The sequence below is a fragment of the Raphanus sativus genome, chromosome 4 (assembly GCF_000801105.2).
Source record: "Raphanus sativus cultivar WK10039 chromosome 4, ASM80110v3, whole genome shotgun sequence".
Classification (NCBI taxonomy): domain Eukaryota; kingdom Viridiplantae; phylum Streptophyta; class Magnoliopsida; order Brassicales; family Brassicaceae; genus Raphanus; species Raphanus sativus.
The window spans coordinates 31778159-31798358 of record NC_079514.1 but is presented as its reverse complement, the minus strand read 5'-3'; the positions used below and the strand labels follow the sequence as shown (position 1 = coordinate 31798358).

The window sequence follows — 20200 nt, the reverse complement described above, 5'->3', positions numbered from 1 at the left end:
TACAACATAAATAAATTTATATTTATAACTTAAAATTTTATTAAAAAATCTGAAAAATATTTGAAAATAGCTAAACTAGGGCTGGGCAAATAATCCGAACCCGAAAAACCGAACCGAATCCGATCCAAAAAAGTAGCACCGAACCCAAACCGAAATTGATTAAATATCCGAACGGATTCAAAATTTCGGTATTTAAAAAACCGAAACCGAACCCGATCCGAACCGAAGTATTTTGGGTACCCGAATGTATCAGAAATAAATTTATATACTTAAATATATACATTATTTTTAGGGCAAATCTCTAAAATAACACTTTTTAAGTTTTTATCACAAAAATAGCACTCAAAAAATAAAATGACCAAAATAGCACCTTTTTGTTTTGAAAATTTTCATTTTTATTTTTTGTTTTTAAATATTTGAATACATTCCTAAAACCCCACCCCTTAACTCTAAACCCTAAGTATTAGATTAATTAACCCAAATGTTATAAATGCATATTTACCCTTCAATAAAACTTATTTTGGTCATTTTCTTCCTTGTGATGCTATTTTTGTGACAAACACTTGGTTTTGTGCTATATTTGTCTTTTTCTCTTATTTTATATATAATGTATATTAAAATATTAAAAATATATAAGATACCTTTAAGTTTTCCAAAATACTCGAAAAATATATGCAAATAGTCAAAAATAAATGTTTAAAATAGCTAAAATATACTGAAAATACCAAAAATAGTTAAATATCTATTGATTATTTATCCAAATATTCAAAGAAAACCAATTTATATGTTAAATTAAGGTATTTTGACATATATGTTATGAAAATTTATATGTAATATATTATCTTTCTTATAGATTTTGAAAATTTAAAGTATATAATGAATTTTGAAAATTTAAAAACATTTTAAATGGGTTATCCGAACCCGAACCGAACCCGCAAAGATCCGAACCGAACCCAAACCAAAATTTAGAAATATCCGAATGGAGCTGAAATATTTGACCCCGAAAACCCGAAACCCGAATGGGTACCCGAACGTCCAGCCCTAAGCAGCTAAACTATTATAAAATATTCGAACTACCGAAAATATCTGAAATATCCGGATAATTTTATCTGAAATATCCAAAGTAATTCAATATAGCCAACTTCTTTTATCTAAATCATCCTTAATATTTGATATTTTATCTTAAATAACCGGTATTTTATCAGAACCATCTGAAATACTCGAACTATCCGAACCGGAACCGAAACCAGATGAGAACCGAATTTAATTCGGATATTTTTTGGTTCCTGATTATACTATCCGAATCGAACCAAACCCGAAACTATCCGAACTGAGGTCAAGTACTAAATGGATACTCTAACCCTCTATCCGAACTACCCGAAATCCGAACTACCCGAACCGAACCGAATCGATACCCGGAATGCCCAGGCCTAATCCTGGCAATATCTAGTTTAAGAACGATTATGAATCACGATGTTGACTTGGTATCGTAGCTGTAATATCTTTATAATTATATCTCTGGGCTCTCACTTTTACAACAGATGCATGGGGATGGAGGTTTGCTGCACATTGGGCATGATTGCTGCTTAAAAAATTCCGCCACACAAAGTACCAAGTGAATAAATGTCATCAGCTTTCTGAATCTCTTGCTAATATCTTTCTGCCAGATTCAAGAAGAGGCCATACAATTGATTCAAGATTTCATTATGCATGAACATGTTCTCCAGCTGAAAAAAAGAAGAAGAAAATGGTAACCTTAAAAAAAGTTGTCAAACAAGTGGTAAACACATATCAAAGCAAGAATCTTCAAACAGAAATCCCTTCCTCGAACTCGCTATCCAAAGATGTCCTACTTGTCTACGCTTCTTTTTCTTTTTGTTTAATGTTATTATACTTTTGTAAGTGGATTCTTAATAGTTACCATTCGTAGCGGCAAGACTATGATGTAAACTTGGTGTTTCTCTTGTTCTAACAATATGGCTTTGATTCTCTTCCACTTTCTGGCTATCCATATGTGTTTGATGCTAGATTTTAACCCGGTTCAGATACTTAGACTGAGTGTGGAGGCTCTTTTTTTCATATAACTGATGATTAAAACACACAAGATGGGCACACCTCTCTTTTTCTCATTACAAAGGGGGAAGCACCTCAATTCCAATAAATTATCTATATAAAAAAAATGAAGAAGTGGAGAACGTCACTTACAAACGAGGAAGACCAATTCTCATATGTAAAATAACCAGATATACACAAGAGCACAAGAAAAGGAGCTAACAAATTCTCTTATCGAGAAAATATAACAATACCATAACGAAACGAGAACCAGTCCAAGCAGACTACCTCCGGTTACTTTTGATAAGTCTACTTGTTTTTTTTCTATCCACCACTCGTGTGTGACGTGTGTCGTCGTCCTTAATTCCTCAAGAGTTAATGAGCTCATCAAACTGTAAACAACTAGAGCGAATAACACAAGGATCCCAAATTTGACCCTTCTCGGCGTCCAAACCAATCTGCATCTAAATGACCTGATTTTATGACCAGGATAATGTCCTGCTTGGGACCGGAGCGGAGCCAAATTCTCGAGGTAAGGAGATATAACACACATATCCAAGGAGAGAGCAAATCTCACCCGTCTCTGGATAATATTTGAACAAACTTCTCTTCTCATTGTTCGAAAAGACGAGATTCCCTTGCTTAGAAACCGAAACCGGCATGCAACACATTGTCTCCGGTAGAGTTATGGAATAAGTCTTGCTCCACACTTCTTCTTCTGCGTTCATGCTATATATCTCTAGTATCCCATCAGCCCGGGTGTTGGATATAGCTAGACGGTCCTCAAGGTTAACAATCAGAGTGTCTCGCTTGACCAACGTTTCAGGAACAGAGACCTTATGGAACTCTTCCTTGTGAAGATCCAAGGCTAGTAAACGGTAACGAGACCCGATGCCCGCAGCATCCGAAAAGAACCAGTAGATCGATCCATTCGCACACACGGACTGTCTTCCTAAATCGGTCACATAAGGAGGTCGCTTCAGTTTCCTCCATTCACCGCTTTCAACATCAAGAACGTAGCAATCCTCAAACATACGTTCAACCGACATCTTAGCTACTTTATACCTCCCAGTAACTTTGTCTCTACCGAATCCCATGACCCTATTTCCCAGAAAGTGGTTCGACCCTGTTCATTAAAGTTTCCATGTTTAATTTCTTTGACCCATAAAAACATGTACTATAGGAAAATAGAATTTTAAATAAAAATCTTACTAAATTGCGGAGACACTGGGTCTGGTCCGGAAGGAAATCTCAAGAGCTGTTGGGTGGATGGATTCATAAGGATGATACAATCTGGTTCAGGAAAGCAGACCAAACCGTTGTAAGCCAACGAGGGTCTTGTCGCATCGCAGTGAATGTAGACGATCTCTTCGTCCCCTTCGAACCGAGACTCAGGGAGGAGACCCGGGCGGTAGCGGCCGCAGTTGCAGTTGTAAGCAGCCAGGAGGATTTTCCGGCTCTTTTTTAATTTCATACGCCTTCCAGTGAACATCTCCGATTCCAGAGTTGATCTCCATCGTTTTGAGACGGTACTGAATTTGCGGATTGATTTCAACGGCAATCTAAGGAAGATCTCTTCCATAAGATCTGGAACTATGTAGATCGAGTTAGTTTTTTTTTTCTTCTTCTTCGGACATGTTTTTTTGTTTTTCTGTGTGGTTTCTTTTTCAAATATCTCAATTTATCAAGGAACTAGGCTCTAACTGGTTATTCATAAAAGGAATACTTGGAATAAATGGATAATTATATATGGAATGAAAAAAATGGAAAGATAAATAAAATGGAATATACACTGAAATCTATCTTATTAAAACAGAAACATTCTGTTGGACCTAACATTTATTTGTAAGTTTTTAAATTAAATACACTTTATATTTTATAGTTAAACCTACATTAAATCACTAATGTTTCTTTCTTTATACGACTATTCATGTTTCCAAACAATATACTTATACTATTATCAATGTTTTCAAACAATATATTTTTATACTACTATTAGTGTTTCCGAACAATACAATAATTAATCTTATTTATTTTATATCTATCATTTTCTCTTTAAAATTTTGTAGAAATGTCATAATTTTATAAATTGCAAAATAATGAACTTTAAAATTTGGATTATAAGATTACAAATTATGAAACTATTACAATTTAAATCCAATTAGATTACATATCGGTCATCCATCAGTTTAATCGGTTATTTTCGGGTTTTACTGATTTTTTTAATATGAATATTTTAAAAACCTAAATTGAATTGTCAGATCTCCGGATTAACCGATATAATCACAATCGGGTTGAATTTAAAAACACTGATTTAAATGCAAAAATATTTTAAATACACACTCTTTAAAAATTACCAAATATTTGTTAAGTTATTAGTGAAATTTTTCATCGTAAAATATTCCGCGCTTCCAAAGCGCGGATCAAAATCTATTTGTTATTAAAATTGAAATTCCAACCATTCTATACATTCACGAGCACTTTTAATATGGAACCAATGGAATATATTTTCCAAAGGTTTTGTTTTTGGCTGTAACTGGTGAATCAAAGAAGGAATAAATGGGATAGAGAGGAATGGAATAAGAGGAATGGAATGTAGTAGAAAAATGGAATGGAATGAAATGGTTTCCTTTGTATTTTGGCTGCAACTGGTTATTCTTAGATAGAATACATGGAATAAAATGAATAATCATATGTGGAATGAAAAAAAAATGGAATGGTAAATAAATTGGAATAGAAACTGAAAATTTTAGTGGAATTGAAATTCCAATCATTCCGCACATTCACGAGCCTTTTTAATATGGAACAAATGGAAAATATATTAGACCATCTCCAATGGAACACAAAAACTTACTCTATAATTCACTGTAAAATAGAGTAACTCTATTATAGAATTGGATTTGCTCCAATGGTTCACTCTATAATAGAGTTACTCTATAAATAGAGTGAATTATAGATTAATGTTGATTTTCACTCTATATTTAGAGTGGAAAGGTAACATTACTCTATAATTCACTCTATTTATAGAGTAGAGTGGAAAGGTAACATTACTCTATAATTCACTCTATTTATAGAGTAACTCTATTATAGAGTGAACCATTGGAGCAAATCCAACTCTATAATAGAGTTACTCTATTTTAGAGTGAATTATAGAGTAAGTTTTTGTGTTCTATTGGAGATGTCCTTACAAAAAATTGTTTTTAAGTTTTATTCCACTTTTGGAATACGTGGAATTGATTTGGAATGGTTTTTCAAGTAACTGGTAAATATTTTTTGGAATCCTGTGGAATGATGCATTCCAACTAATTCCATTCCATTATTTAGCATTCCAGTTGCAGCCTTTGTTTATTTTTTTTTTGAAATTGATGGAATGAGCATTCCATTCCATTCACGTTGGTTAATTTTTTTTATGGGATTAGTGAAATTGATCATTCCAAAGCATTCCATTCCAAAAATAGGCAATCTAGTTGCACTCTAAAGTTTTATTCTATTTTTGGAATATGTGGAATTGATTTCAAAATGTATTCGATGTAACTGGTAAATTGTTTTAGAACTCTATGGAATGATGCATTCGAGACAGTTTCATTCCATATTTTTTTTAACGCTGATTTAGTATGATATTACAATTATTAGGAACATTATATAGACGATTATTCCATTCCATAATTTAGCATTCCAGTTACAGCCCTAGTATATACCCCGTGCTATGCACGGATGAAGTTACTCTTCTAAAATACTTTGATTTTTTATAATAATTTTCAATTGAAATAAATTATTATTTTGATTCAATAACTTTATTCATTGATTTCGTACAAAATAACTAATATGTAATTTAACATAATGTAAATTCTGATGTAATGAATCTTATAAATTTACTGTTTATTTTACTTATAGTTTTAAATAACAATTTTTGTCATTTCATGTTTAATTACCTAAATTTTTATTTAAAAAACATACGAAAAAATAAACCTACATTACTTCTTTTGATATTTTGTTGAAATTTTAAGATTTAAATTTTGCAAATTTAGTTTTCTTTATTAAAAAAACGTTTTCTTGACTTATTTATGTAATGCTTCCAGACAATTTAAAGGTTTAAACTAAATATATTATTTTTATGTTTTAGATAACTGTTAAAACTATCCAATAAAAAAATGTCAGAATTGCAAAATTCATTTTAGAAAATTATTTTTAAAATACAAATTATTTTTGAGTAAACACATGATTTTGACTACATACACCGCTTAAATGGTCAAAATAATTTTCAGCATAAAAATCGAGGTCCTAATTTTTGGTGTAGATTTTAAATGGCTCTGTTATCAAAAACATGTTAAATGGACCTAATCTTTTAGGGACTATAAAATAAATAATTATTTCAGTTTTGCATCACCTTCATAATCCATCATCTTCAGCAGTCCTGGTCTTCAACCTTCTCCGAGTTTACCGTAGAGCAGATCCGTCCTTTCTGATCTCTCATATGTTCTTCTTGAATCAGCTCTTATTTCTTATACAAATCTGCAATAAGCAAAAATGATTCCGGAACTGAACAATACAAAAAAATTATGATGTATTGTTGCTCGGATTTTGCAGAAAAAAAAAAATTATGAATTATTACACACCACCATGAATACCTGCAAATCCTGAAGATTCTTTCTCAGAATCTCTCCACGTACCACGGTACCAGTATCAATCTGTTCCCGATGTAATTTAAACTTGACCGCCAATCCAACTGTTCGATCTAAGAGACTTTATTGATCATGAACTCTTAAGTAGTGATGAATAAGAAAAACTTTGAATAGTTGATTATTGATATAGTTTATGTATCATGAATATTATATCATACAAATTTAGTTTTATAGTTTTATATGTAATTCGATAGAACCAAAAATAAAATTAGAGTTGAAATTCATTTTGAAGAAAGATCGATACACAATACAATGTTCTGTATATGTTCATATAAATTTTATACATATGGTAATATTGATTTATTATTTTAATGGAACTAATTAAGAATTTTAAAAATGTTATTATCTTATTATTTTCTCAAATAATATCATATTTTACACCGGTCCAAATTAAAATAAAAAAATTTATTAATTTATAGTGTTTATTAATTTATTGAGTATTAATTCTATAGAGTTTCTACTATATATATCAAACTAGTGGTTGGCCCGCCCTACGGGCGGGTGAATTTATATTAAAACTATTTTATAAAATATTTGAAATTACTTTAAATTGAATATAACTAATATTTATTTTCTAATATCATTTATAAATTTATTAGTTTTTGAAAATATATTTATTTCGTTTAACATTATGATACTACATTATTTTATTTTCAGTATTCATTTCAGTTATATTTTTTCAATGGAAACTCATCCTCTTTTTTTGCTTTTGCATGAGATTATATGGGTAGTATTTTAATATATTTTCTTAATTGTGTGTTAGAAGTTTTATGATAATTGGGAGCTCAGAGTTTTTGGAGTTGCGTCATGTTTCGTTCAGATACCTTCCTCACATGTTAGCAAACAAATACAGTCACATGATCAACTTAAAGAGAGATAAACATGCTACTAAACTAACCATAGAGATATAAACTTTAAGGTAATTAAATCACCATGCTTTTATCAAAGCCAATAACAAACGACCCTTAATCTCTTGAAAGCTTCTGAACTTTCTCATTCTGTTAATGTGAGTTATTGTCTCTTCCAAGCTGATGTTCCTTTTCTAATTAACTTTGCGAGGTTATGATTGGTATGCTCTTTAATTTCTGACTAAACCATTTAAGTGCTTCTAAGCCTTCAACTGATTTTGCCTCTAGTGTAGCTTTAGGTGTGAGTAGTGACACCCAAGAAACTGATTATGAAGGAGACTCTTCCTCCTTGGCTATACTTTAGATGGTTCTTTCAGAGTCGTTTGTCCAAAATTTGACACGGTTTCCACTGTATAAACATGAGAACTGTGGTTTTCACCTGCTGTAATAGACACTCACAACTTCACTAAGAGGCACCATTTGAAAAGAAAAAAGAGGCACCATTTGGAAAAAGGCACCATTTGTTCAAACAGCATAATAACTGAGAATAATAAGCTTACAGAAGTACACTAAGACAACACTTCGAAGTTTATCCTGTGAAGAAAATTACTGGCTTATATTGAAAAATATGTACTCTACGCTTAGGTTTAAGTGTTTAGTTGATGACTCCTTGAAGCTACTTTTACATTTCCACTTCGTGTAACCACATGATCATGCATTGATAAGTTCTTTGAACTGATAGATGCTTGTGAAGAATTTTCCCCGCTTTACGGACCTGGTTACTTACTGCGATCTGTTTCTTAGGAAATAAAAGCTGAACCAATAAAACACTTCCCCAGTTTTGCATCTAGATTTAAGCCTAGACATAATGAGCAAGCCAACTCTTTTACTTGTCCTATTAGTTTTGTAAGCTACAAAAAATATAAAGAAGTTAAAAAAATTCATAACCTGGTCTGAAGACTTGAAGCATCTAATCGTGTTTCCACCAATAATGTGATTCCTTAATCACCAAACGGCTGCAAAATCACTGCCTATTAGAGAAAGAAAACTAATATATCTTGTCACAGAGTTCATAAAGTGGCATTAATTCTTCAACAAACCTGTGTATTTGAATGTAGAAATGGTAGCTCTGATCTCCCAGGGCAAAGAGAAAGACTTGCCAAGTAACTTCCTGACAAAACAACCGTTTTTGTTGCTCTTGTTAGGTAAGTGCATATTATAGCAGAAATTTAAAACTGAAATTGGTACTACGACTGATTTAGATTTCATTACGCCTTGGTAAACCGATCCTTTGATCATCTTATCAATTTTTACTACGACTGCTTTGATATCTTCTGGAGACCTAGCAACCATCCCACTTTGCATAAGACACATACCAAGCCCTGCGAACACATATTATATGTCAGATTCTGTGGCTACTCATCTTTTCCTAAGTACAATTCGGAGACTATTGATGCAGGAACATTGGGTTCTAAAACTTTGCAATCCACACTTTAACGTTGTACTGGTGATATGAACTTAGGTCCGATCGATGGCCAGACTAAACCGGTCAATAAATTGAATTTGGCCAAACAAAGCGCCAATAGATCTGCTGTAGACAGTGAGCTAGGAATCATAAAACCCACCAAAATTCTCAATAGCAAAACATGTTTGACTTACCTGCTAGATCAAACCTTCCATAATCCATGTTTCATCATTTGATCTGTCTTCGATTCGAGGACTCACCATAACAGAAAGATCAGAGCATGGCGAAGGGTTCTTGATCTTTGATTCAGTTCCAGAAACATATGAGTTCATGTTTGTTGCTGAGAATTGAGAAACGAAAGAGACCTCAAAAAACTGTTCATATCCCAAGGAGCAAAGAGAAAGAGGAAGACAAAATAAGTGTCGCAAGCCCAAAATCAATGGTGCAGTTAGTGTAAGAGAGACAAAACGAAAGAGTAAAATGAGTATTTGAAGTTAGGCAGATTGATAATATGGTCCTATGAAAACCAAAAGACACGGTGGTTTCTTCCCATCGTCTGAGCAGAGCTGAAGGAAGTGATGGGCCTAATTATTCTACTGGTGGGTTTCTTAACATACACTGCAAAAACGAAGCCCAGCTTCAAAACCAAAACAGACCACGGGATTGTCTTGAAAATGAGTGCTGACGTGTCACGATTTGCCCTCTCCTTCCTGCTGACGTGGACGCATGAGGTGATAGACAAGTCTACTTTATTATAATAGATGCCAACCTGGATTCCTTCCCATAGCTTCTCGAATTTGCTTGATGGCATGTTGAGCTCTATAAGAAATTCAGGCCGACGTGTTGGAGGAAGACTTGTTCCTGGGTATGAATTCCAATGTAATAACTTCAGACGAGGTAGAAACTCCATGTCTTCTAGACGAGGTAGGTAGTCCATGCATGCCCTCTAGTCTGCACAAGCTTACATTGTCACTGGAATGACCCATGTAAACTCTTAAAAACTGGAGATTATGCATTCTTTCAAAGGCTGTACGGCTTATAAACAACTCCTTGGTCTTGGACATATCAAAAGATATGCCTATGACAGATTCAGTACCCTGACATGTAGCAAAAAATAAATTAATGAAATTGTTATCAAAATTGGCATATATATGACTTACTGTTCCATTTGCTAGTACATTCAGTATATCTTGAGCTTCGACTAGGAATTGACGTTTCCCCGGCTCATTGGACTGTTTTACAACTTCCAGATTACCAAATTGTTGGAGTAGATAATGCCTCACTATCTTCCCATCAGTAGAAACATACACGAGAGATTTATCCGCTAGGATCTTCAACCCATTTCTGACATTTCTGACACACAACTTGGAATAATAATCATCATCACCTATTATCCTCTTATTATAACTGCCCTTGAGGTTACCCATAAAACAAGTAAGACGAAAATCGCTAGAGAGATTGTTGAATAAAGCTCTAGCAATGGTGGTCTTACCAATACCCGCAGGACCCCAAACTCCAATCATCTTCACTTCATTGCACTCGAGGCATAACAAAGAGTATAAATTTCTCAAGTGAGCTTCCATTCCAACCATCCCCTCAAAATCTCTTGAGATTATTGTGAGATTCAGTTTCTTGGAAACATCAGCGGCAATCTTTTCGACCATCTCCCCTTCATCGTCCCTGATAAATCAAAGAAAGAAAATTCTTTTTGGTGGTTTTAATCATATATTTTCATTCCATTTTGGTCTGAAAAATCAAAGTATTCTAATTCATTGAACCCAAAAAAAAAAAAAGCCAGTTAAGATAGTGTTCTCCGGCTATTTCTGCAACATCAGTCAAAGCCTTGGTCCATCTCTGCTTCACTTCCTCTGTTTTCTCTTGATAAGTTGTTTCGAAAACTCTTCCGAAACTGCCGCTCTGTTTTCGAACATCAGACGGGTCAACTCGTAAAAAATGGTCATTACAACCTGGTCTTGATCTTCTTTACACTTCAAGATTTCCACAAGCTCATCTAAGCACCAGCCCGATGAAGCATAGTTCTTGGAGAGCACAACGATGGAGACCCTCGATTCTCTAATCGCTTGTACGAGATCAGGTCCGATCGTGTGGCCTCTTTCGATCTCCGTATCTTTGAATGCCACGATCCCTTTGCTTACAAATTCTCTGTGTAAATGACTGAGAAATGTTCGACGTACATCTGGTCCATGGAAGCTAGGGAAGACATGGATTCTCCTTGAGTAAGACAGAGCAGAAGAAGCCATGAGTACCTGAGATTTCCGGAGAAGACTAATTGATGAGTACCTGAGATTTCCGGAGAAGACTAATTGATGGAAAAGGCGTAAGGGAGAAGGTAAACCTGAGAGAGATATCAAATGCTAATTAGTTGTTTTTTTAAAAAAAATGCTAATTAGTTGACTTTTCTTTTAAAGTGTTTTTATAACCGTGGACACGATACTTCCTCACAGACGTTGAGGAGTTCAAGAAGTAAAAACATAATAATCCAATTACGTGACACGCTAATATTCAAATATACAAATCTATACTATTAATTCTTCAACATGTCCAATTGATATGGGGTTATGTCCAACTTAACATTTTTTTTAAATCTGGAACTACTTTAATAAATTAATCGTTGCCATTTGATATATTACCAAGAACGACTATGATATTCTATAACTTCTCATTTCCTTCCTATAATATCGGAACCCATCACTTCCATTTTTTTTTTTTCAGAAAACTACTTTCATATATACAAAGTAAAATAAACAGTTGCATCAATACTATTTAAAAGTGTGAAGTAACATATACGAACCATAACGTTTTTTCAAAACAACTGGAACTATATCTTCAATTTTATCAATACAACCCCTCTATGAGTAGAATATTATGGCTTCTGTTAGGATTTCATAAATAAGTTCTAAAAAGTTCGCAATCATTTAGTTTACAAAAAAAAAAGTTCGCAATCATTTAACGTGTTTTATTATATGTATTTACGCTCAGAAAATATAAAGTAAAAAAATTAAATTATATAAATAGATTTTGAATGAAAATTTCAATAGGTTATCATTTTTAATAGCCTTATGATGTAAATTTAATTTATTAATATGTTTCTATTTTTTTAAAATAAAGCCTTAAATTTTTTGATCAACATACCATCTGAACAAATTAGAAAAAAATTCTGTCAAAAAACTAAAATGGTAATAAAATTTAATATGTTTACCAAAAATAATTCTAGGGTTGTTACAATAGTAATATATTGCAAGCATTATGAATACAATTTGTTTTGTCAACCATTAGGAATACAATTTATAACTAATTTTGAAATGTTTATGATATAATATATAGTTATGCAACTTAACATATTTGATATAGTTTGCAATAATTATATTATTAATCTATACTATTAATTCTTCAACATGTCCAATTGATATGGGGTTATGTCCAACTTAACATTTTTTTTAAATCTGGAACTACTTTAATAAATTAATCGTTGCCATTTGATATATTACCAAGAACGACTATGATATTCTATAACTTCTCATTTCCTTCCTATAATATCGGAACCCATCACTTCCATTTTTTTTTTCAGAAAACTACTTTCATATATACAAAGTAAAATAAACAGTTGCATCAATACTATTTAAAAGTGTGAAGTAACATATACGAACCATAACGTTTTTTTCAAAACAACTGGAACTATATCTTCAATTTTATCAATACAACCCCTCTATGAGTAGAATATTATGGCTTCTGTGAGGATTTCATAAATAAGTTCTAAAAAGTTCGCAATCATTTAGTTTACAAAAAAAAAAGTTCGCAATCATTTAACGTGTTTTATTATATGTATTTACGCTCAGAAAATATAAAGTAAAAAATTAAATTATATAAATAGATTTTGAATGAAAATTTCAATAGGTTATCATTTTTAATAGCCTTATGATGTAAATTTAATTTATTAATATGTTTCTATTTTTTAAAATAAAGCCTTAAATATTTTGATCAACATACCATCTGAACAAATTAGAAAAAAATTCTGTCAAAAAACTAAAATGGTAATAAAATTTAATATGTTTACCAAAAATAATTCTAGGGTTGTTACAATAGTAATATATTGCAAGCATTATGAATACAATTTGTTTTGTCAACCATTAGGAATACAATTTATAACTAATTTTGAAATGTTTATGATATAATATATAGTTATGCAACTTAACATATTTGATATAGTTTGCAATAATTATATTAAATTTAATTAATATTAAACATAAATATAAAAAAATTAAATAACAAACAAATAAAACAAAAAATATATACACCCTTTAAAGAGCGGGTATATTTTTATTTATTTTTAATATTAAATAGTTTGATTTATTTTATTGTAAATTATATTTGATATATAATCTAAAAGATTAAATGGACTAATTTAGATACTTAATCATTTTAAGAATATTTTAATATATTAGAACTATTTTAATAATAATAATTTAAAAATGTTATACACAAACATATAAATTAAAAAATTTAACATATAAAAAAATTACGGAAAATGTTACATATTTACAAACAAAAAATTACAAACCAACATTATACCTGCATGTCAAATCTAAAATAGACAAATCTTTTATATTAAAACAGAAACATGACCTATTGATTTATGTGTGGACCAACTATTTCAATAAAATTATTAACTTTTCTAATTAATCATTTAATATATATATTATACAATGAAATACATAAATAACTAAAAACACAAATATAAAAATTAAATATCTAAAAATATAAAAGAGAAATATGTGGTGACTTCTTATTGTTAAACGTTGTAATATGATTACAAACAAAAATCAATATTAAACATGTTAAAAATGAAAACAATCTATTTAACTTAAAATAATAATAATAAAATTACTGTGAAATAAGTTTAACAACGTTTTAAATAAACAAAATCATAATACGAGTCATAATTATCTCGAGTTTTCAAAAATTTAATCATATTTAAAATAACAAAAATAAGTCATATAAAATTAATATAATTTTCATAAAAATCTCAAAATATATAGTTTATCAAAAATCATAATTTTCATTATGTTAAATAATTTTTCAACAAAAATATACCCGCCCTTCTGAAGGGCGGGTCAGAATCTAGTCAGTTCTTAATAATCTCCCGGACGTGGTGGATGTTTACAAAACGTGAAGGCCACGACATAAATACTATATTGTATTTAACATAACAAAATTCGCGGGAATGCATTATACCTTGGACTCCCGAGAACACGCTAACATCTTTTCAACGATCAAAAATACAAACCTGCCAAATAATAAGAACATTTCAAATATACTCCTGCAAATTTTTTTCTTTAATTTCCCCGGAAACCGCTGCAGAAAGACAACAATCAGGGATTTTCTTAGCAAAGAAGAGAAGAAAAATCCGGGAAAATAATCTCCCTTTGGATATCTTCGGTTGCTTCACTTTCTCTTTCTCCTCTGAATCTTCGTGTGAATAGAGTTTTTTTTTTTAATTTAAAGTGATTATAACAAGTTATCAGAATTGTTTAACGAGCCGTAGTCAAAAAAAAATATATTAAACTGTTGGTTTTGCTTTTTGAGATTGTTTTTGGGTGACCAGGTCGAAGATTGTCCTGATGATTCGTTTCCTGTATGATGTTCCTATGTATGCTTGATTAATCGATCCTTGAACATTAAAGGAACGTCATTTCAGGTTTAGTCCTAAAACCCTTTTTATCTGGATATCTTAATGTTCATTGGTCTCATTTTGTTCTTATCCGCTGTATAAATGTGTAATGTAATTCAAACTCTATCATTTTTCTACAGCGTTCAAAAATTCTCAAGCCTACAAGGATTATTTTCCTGTTGGGTTTTTGAGATAAAAAAGGATTTTATTACAACACCATTTGTCTAAATGGAGCAATTCAGACAAATCGGCGAAGTACTTGGAAGCCTAAATGCTCTCATGGTATTACAAGACGATATCTTGATCAACCAAAGACAATGCTGTTTGCTATTAGAAATCTTCAGCTTAGCTTTCACCACCGTCGCCGAAGAGATCAGACAGAATCTAAAACTCGAAGAGAAGCAAACCAAATGGAAAGCCCTCGAACAGCCCTTGAGAGAGCTTCACAGAGTGTTTAAAGAAGGAGAGTTATACGTCAAGCATTGCATGGACAACAGCGACTGGTGGGGCAAAGTAATCAATCTTCATCAGAACAAAGACTGCGTCGAGTTTCACATACACAACCTCTTTTGTTACTTCCCCGCAGTCGTCGAAGCCATCGAGGCTGCGGGAGAGATCTCGGGTCTGGACCCGAGCGAGATGGAGAGAAGGAGAGTGGTGATCTCGAGAAAGTACGATAGAGAGTGGAACGATCCTAAGCTCTTTCAGTGGAGGTTCGGGAAACAGTATCTGGTCCCGAAGGATGTTTGCAGCCGGTTCGAGAATTCGTGGAGAGAAGACAGATGGAAACTAGTGGAGGCATTGCGAGAGAAGAGGATATCAAACGGAAAGACGGAGAAGCGTTTGGCTGATCTGCTTTTGAAGAAGCTAACCGGTTTGGAGCAGTTTAACGGTAAACTGTTTCCGACTTCGATACTCGTCGGCTCCAAGGATTACCAGGTGAAAAGGAGGTTAGATGGAGACGGACATTACAAGGAGATTCAATGGTTTGGCGATAGTTTTACGGTGAGACACTTCTTCAGCGATCTCGAGCCGCTGAGCTCTGAGATTTCGTCTCTTTTAGCGCTTTGTCATTCGAATGTACATCAGTACCTATGTGGATTCTACGACGAAGAGAGGAGAGAGTGTTTTTTGGTTATGGAGTTGATGCACAAAGATTTGAAGAGCTACATGAAGGAGAATTGCGGACCGAGAAGAAAGTATCTCTTCTCGGTCCCCGTCGTGGTTGATATCATGATGCAGATTGCGAGAGGGATGGAGTATCTCCATGGGAATGATATCTTCCATGGAGATTTAAACCCGACGAACATTCTCTTGAAAGAGAGATGTCACACCGAAGGGTACTTCCACGCAAAAATCTCCGGTTTTGGTTTGTGTTCGGTCAGATCTCAGTCTTCTTCCTCCTCCTCGAGAGCAAGAACTCATGATGATCCTGTGATATGGTACGCACCTGAAGTTCTAGCGGAGATGGAGAAAGACCCTAAAGGCGCGAAAACTCCGAAGCTGACGCACAAAGCTGATGTGTATAGCTTCGGGATGGTGTGTTTTGAGCTGATAACAGGTAAAGTGCCTTTTGAAGATAGTCATCTCCAAGGCGAGCAAGTGGCTATCAACATTAGGATGGGAGAGAGACCTCTTTTCCCTTTCCCTTCGCCCAAGTACCTCGTTAGTCTGATCAAACGGTGTTGGCACTCGGAACCGAGCCAGCGTCCGAACTTCTCCTCCGTTTGCCGGATACTACGTTACATCAAGAAGTTCCTAGTTGTGAATCCGGACCATGGTCACCCTCAAATGCAAACTCCACTGGTTGATTGTTGGAATTTGGAAGCAAGGTACTTGAGAAAGTTTCCAGGTGAGTTGGGTTATCACGTGGCGTCGGTGAATCAGATCCCTTTCCAGCTATACTCGTACCGAGTTTTGGAAAGAGAGAAGATGAATCCAGTAAAATCAAAAGAAAGCAGTAGTACAGAGGCGAGCGAATCAGAAGTTGAAGATCCACCTAATGCAGTGATAATAAGAGATACGAAGTCTTTGTGTTTAGATACAATATCTGAATACTCGGATACAAGATCAGTCTACTCAGAAGCTCCCACCAAAAAGGTCTCGGGTTCAAAGAACAGTGAGGAATTGGTGAAGCTAAGAAGAAGTCCAAGCTTAGGTTTGTGTTTTCTACTTCTCTGTTTTTTCAACTCTGTATTAAGTTGATCGATCACACACTAACTATATTATCATCACCGCAGGTTCAACAAAGTTGAGATCAACAGGAACTTCGCCGGTGAAAGTAAGATCATCGCCGAAAGCATCACCCTTGAGTTCATTTGGAAGAAGCATAAAAGCGAGGAAGGATAATCGATTGCCTTTGAGTCCAATGAGTCAACTAAGTCCAAGGAGACGTAGACTACAAACTGGTCATGCTTCTGACTCAGAGCTTACTTAGCTTTTTCATCTAAACCAGATCATTAAGAAGTTTAATGAAAGACTATTTTTTAGTCAGCAGTTCATAGATTAAGATATGAGAAACACAGAAAGCATCAAAACAATGAGGTAAGGATCTTTGAATACTTTTTGTTAGTTAATTTAGAAGCTCCCCTTAAGATTTTGTCTTCAAGAGTATTGGTTTCATCATCTTTAATCTTTTTGGTAGTTTTTGCAAGTTACTTTTTGGAGTTGGGTATAAAATAAAAAAAATCTAATGTTGTAATGTTTCTTGTTTTATGTGTAATTTTTTTTTCTTTTTGAGAACAACTAATTTGCTCAGCTTTGGAAAGAAATTTGCATCAGTTATTAGATTTTCTTGTTTCCTTAATAGCAACTCCAACCCTTTGCTATTTTCACTTTTTTTTTTTTTTTACATTGAATAATTCATTGTGCCCCAAACAAGGCACGAAGACAAATTGTTACGCTGCATCACAAGCCAGCAGTGTATCACGATGGATAAAACATCAAGCCAAACAAGGATAAAAAGTAAGACCCAGTAGGGAAAAAGCAATAAACGGTAAGAAGAAACAGAGGTGCCACCAGGATAGGAGTCGAGTGCTCAGGTACTCTTAATGAGGGAAAAAGTGATCTAGCATACTCTCATGTAATCTGTCATACTCTTATTTGTTTTCATACTCTTCAACCCGATGGTGAAAGTCGAAAGTGCCCCTCTCTACTTGACCAATGAAAACCCTCTCTACTTGACCAATAAAAACGCTCATTTACTTGACCAATAAAAAAAAGCGCGGTTTATCTCTCTCTCTCCTGTCCAGGTGGATTTTCTCATTTTCTTAATTAGTTTTAATTTTTCTCTCTCCTCCCTAATTCGAGTCTCTCTCTCGACGGACGATTGACGAAGAAAGCGAATGAAAGCTAGAGCGATCATTGAGTGAGTTTCGATTGTAAAGGAGATTGCGGCTCGCTTGGGTGCTGAAATTGACCCCCAACCCAGGTCAGATAAAGTTCAGGTGAAGCATTGTCTTTCTCTGTATCGAATGAATGAAGTCAATGCGGCTCGTTAGGTTGGGATTTTTAGACAGTAGATTTTGAATATATGGGTCTTTGTGTTGTCAATTGAGAGCTGTATGGTGTGTTTGTTATGGAATTGGATTATGAACAAGAAATGTCGGGAATCAAAACTGAAATCCGGAATGAAAAGGGTGAAACTAGTAGACTATAAAAGTGTAAATAGGTGAAACTTTACTGTTGAGAAAAAGTGTAAACAAGTATAAATTAGTAGGACTATAATAGCAAAACTGTATAAGTAAGATTAACTTCAATTGTATACTTTTTATTTGGTACAACAGATAATGGGTTATTCTTCTACAAACATACACTTTGACTATGATGGACAATATGCGAAATCAGGAGATGATTATGAATGGATTCCAAGCGATGGTCGTTTGTATGGTATATCCTTTAAGACATCATCATTGGATGAGATCACTTATTCCTGTTTGAAGGAGAGGATATGCAAGAAGAAGAGGATAGATCCGTGTTTAAAGAGGATGAATCTGAGTTACATTCCACTGGTAGTAGAACCTAAGAGGCAATCATATATTTTGGATGATGAAGATGTGTATGTGTATCTGACATCAGTGGATAAAGAGGGAAGAAGAAGTATTTTGCATGTAGAGGTCATCGAAGAAATGGAGCAACAATCAGTAGTTGAGAAAGAAAGCTCATATGGTGGGAACTATAGTGAGCTTGCGAGTGGATTACCCGAAGTTGAAGGTAATCCGGGTGCACTCACTCTAGTTCCTCGCATTGAAGAAGCAGAACTATATCTGCCGGGGGCTGAACGGGTGGAGAATGTTGTTATAAATGGAAAAGCCGAGGAAAGGGGCATTAATGTTGTTAATGGAGAAGCCGAGGAAAGGGGCATTAATGTTGTTAATGGAGAAGCCGAGGAAAGGGGCATTAATGTTGTTAATGGAGAAGCCGAGGAAAGGGGCATTAATGTTGTTAATAGAGAAGCCGGGGAAGGGGGCGTGGACAGTGAGGGCGACGTGGATAACTCTATGGGTGTTCGTCCTAGTTCGTACTATGTTGAGCTCCCACGTGTTGCAAAAGAAAAACCAGTGGTTAAAGAGTGGGAAGATGGTTTGGGTCTTCAGTTGTTTCAAGAATTTGAGAGTAAAGAAGCTGTGAAAGATATTATTGATAGAGCATCACAAGAGAACTGTTTCGGAATCAGTATTTGCAACTCGGACAGGGGTCGATATGTGGTAAAATGTCGGGGAGCAGATGAAGGTTGTAAATGGAGTGTGAGAGCAACAAAGATAGATAAATCTGAAGCGTTCTCGATTAGAACATACAGGAATATGCATTCATGCTCTCGCGTAACTTCAAGTACTGGAAAGAAAAGGAAAGTTACACCAAGATGTGTTGCAGCTATAGTGCACAAGGATTATCCGGGACTATATGAGACACCAACAGCGAAAATCCTGGTCGGTCTGGTGCAAAGGAAACTGGGTGTGGAAGTGTCGTATACGACATGTTTGAGAGGAAAAAAACAAGCTGTTGCGGATATTCGTGGTGATCCGGAGAAGGGATATATAATATTGCCTGTTTATTTGTATATGTTAGAGAAGGCGAACCCGGATACAAAAACAAGTTTGGTAGTGGATAAAAACAACCGGTTCAGATACCTATTTGTTGCGTTGGGAGCCTCCATTGAAGGGTTTGAATACATGAGGAAAGTCATCACTGTGGATGCAACTTTCCTGAAGACTGTTGAAGGTGGTTGTTTAATTATTGCCACGGCTCAGGATCCAAACCTTCACCATTATCCAATAGCTTTTGCTGTGGTTGATGGGGAGAAAAACGAAAGCTGGAAGTGGTTTTTCACGACGCTGAAAACTGTTATACCGGATTCGACGGAATTGGTGTTTGTTTCAGACAGAAATCCAAGTCTGATAAAAGCTGTTGGTGAAGTGTATCCGATGTCTAAACATGGGTATTGTATCTGGCATCTATCGCACAA

General features: G+C 34.1%; 4 protein-coding genes across 11 annotated transcripts; 1 reads left to right on the top strand and 3 right to left on the bottom strand.

Annotated features, from left to right (window-relative positions):
• Positions 1-2152: 2152 nt before the first annotated feature.
• Positions 2153-3776, bottom strand: LOC108853154 (F-box/LRR-repeat protein At2g43260). Its single transcript, XM_057008667.1, is given in 3 exon segments — positions 2153-2621; positions 2623-3178; positions 3265-3776. Coding segments are annotated over 3 exon segments (1323 nt in total). The 5' UTR covers positions 3635-3776; the 3' UTR covers positions 2153-2224.
• Positions 3777-6211: 2435 nt separating this feature from the next.
• Positions 6212-10805, bottom strand: LOC108849082 (disease resistance protein RML1B). Of its 8 annotated transcripts, none has more exons than XR_008945035.1 (6): positions 10208-10805; positions 9242-10144; positions 8855-8964; positions 8683-8753; positions 8531-8598; positions 8045-8441 (listed from the first exon to the last, which is right to left on the bottom strand). XR_008945035.1 is itself a non-coding variant. In XM_057008668.1 (4 exons), exons 1-2 carry the CDS (start codon positions 10709-10711, stop codon positions 9878-9880), a joined length of 771 nt encoding a protein of 256 aa, XP_056864648.1. In that variant the 5' UTR covers positions 10712-10805; the 3' UTR covers positions 6212-6564; positions 6681-6787; positions 9817-9877. The 8 variants fall into 8 exon arrangements, 2 of the variants coding, with proteins under 2 accessions (XP_056864648.1, XP_056864649.1); XR_001949129.2 differs by having other exon boundaries at positions 8045-8598; positions 10208-10454; positions 10540-10805; XR_008945037.1 differs by having other exon boundaries at positions 8045-8598; positions 8834-8964.
• A 34-nt stretch (positions 10806-10839) lies between these two features.
• Positions 10840-14327, bottom strand: LOC108850723 (disease resistance protein RML1A-like). The gene is made up of 3 exons (XM_057008207.1): positions 14301-14327; positions 11315-11367; positions 10840-11279 (listed from the first exon to the last, which is right to left on the bottom strand). The coding sequence occupies exons 1-3, from the start codon at positions 14325-14327 to the stop codon at positions 10907-10909; spliced, it is 453 nt and encodes a 150-aa protein (XP_056864187.1). The 3' UTR covers positions 10840-10906.
• A 102-nt stretch (positions 14328-14429) lies between these two features.
• LOC108852830 (uncharacterized) lies at positions 14430-17516 on the top strand. Its single transcript, XM_018626310.2, has 3 exons — positions 14430-14763; positions 14877-16894; positions 16977-17516. The coding sequence occupies exons 2-3, from the start codon at positions 14965-14967 to the stop codon at positions 17171-17173; spliced, it is 2127 nt and encodes a 708-aa protein (XP_018481812.1). The 5' UTR covers positions 14430-14763; positions 14877-14964; the 3' UTR covers positions 17174-17516.
• Positions 17517-20200: the final 2684 nt, after the last annotated feature.

Coding starts and splice junctions, on each gene's coding strand:
- LOC108849082 (XM_057008668.1), bottom strand. CDS start 10,711: ATGGTCGAAAAGATTGCCGCTGATGTTTCCAAGAAACTGAATCTCACA. Junction 10,145..10,207: donor ATGTACTAGCAAATGGAACA/GTAAGTCATATA, acceptor GCTACATGTCAG/GGTACTGAATCTGTCATAGG.
- LOC108850723 (XM_057008207.1), bottom strand. CDS start 14,327: ATGTTAGCGTGTTCTCGGGAGTCCAAG. Junction 11,368..14,300: donor CGTGTTCTCGGGAGTCCAAG/GTATAATGCATT, acceptor TCCATCAATTAG/TCTTCTCCGGAAATCTCAGG. Junction 11,280..11,314: donor GTCTTCTCCGGAAATCTCAG/GTACTCATGGCT, acceptor GTCTTACTCAAG/GAGAATCCATGTCTTCCCTA.
- LOC108852830 (XM_018626310.2), top strand. CDS start 14,965: ATGGAGCAATTCAGACAAATCGGCGAAGTACTTGGAAGCCTAAATGCT. Junction 16,895..16,976: donor AAGAAGAAGTCCAAGCTTAG/GTTTGTGTTTTC, acceptor TCATCACCGCAG/GTTCAACAAAGTTGAGATCA.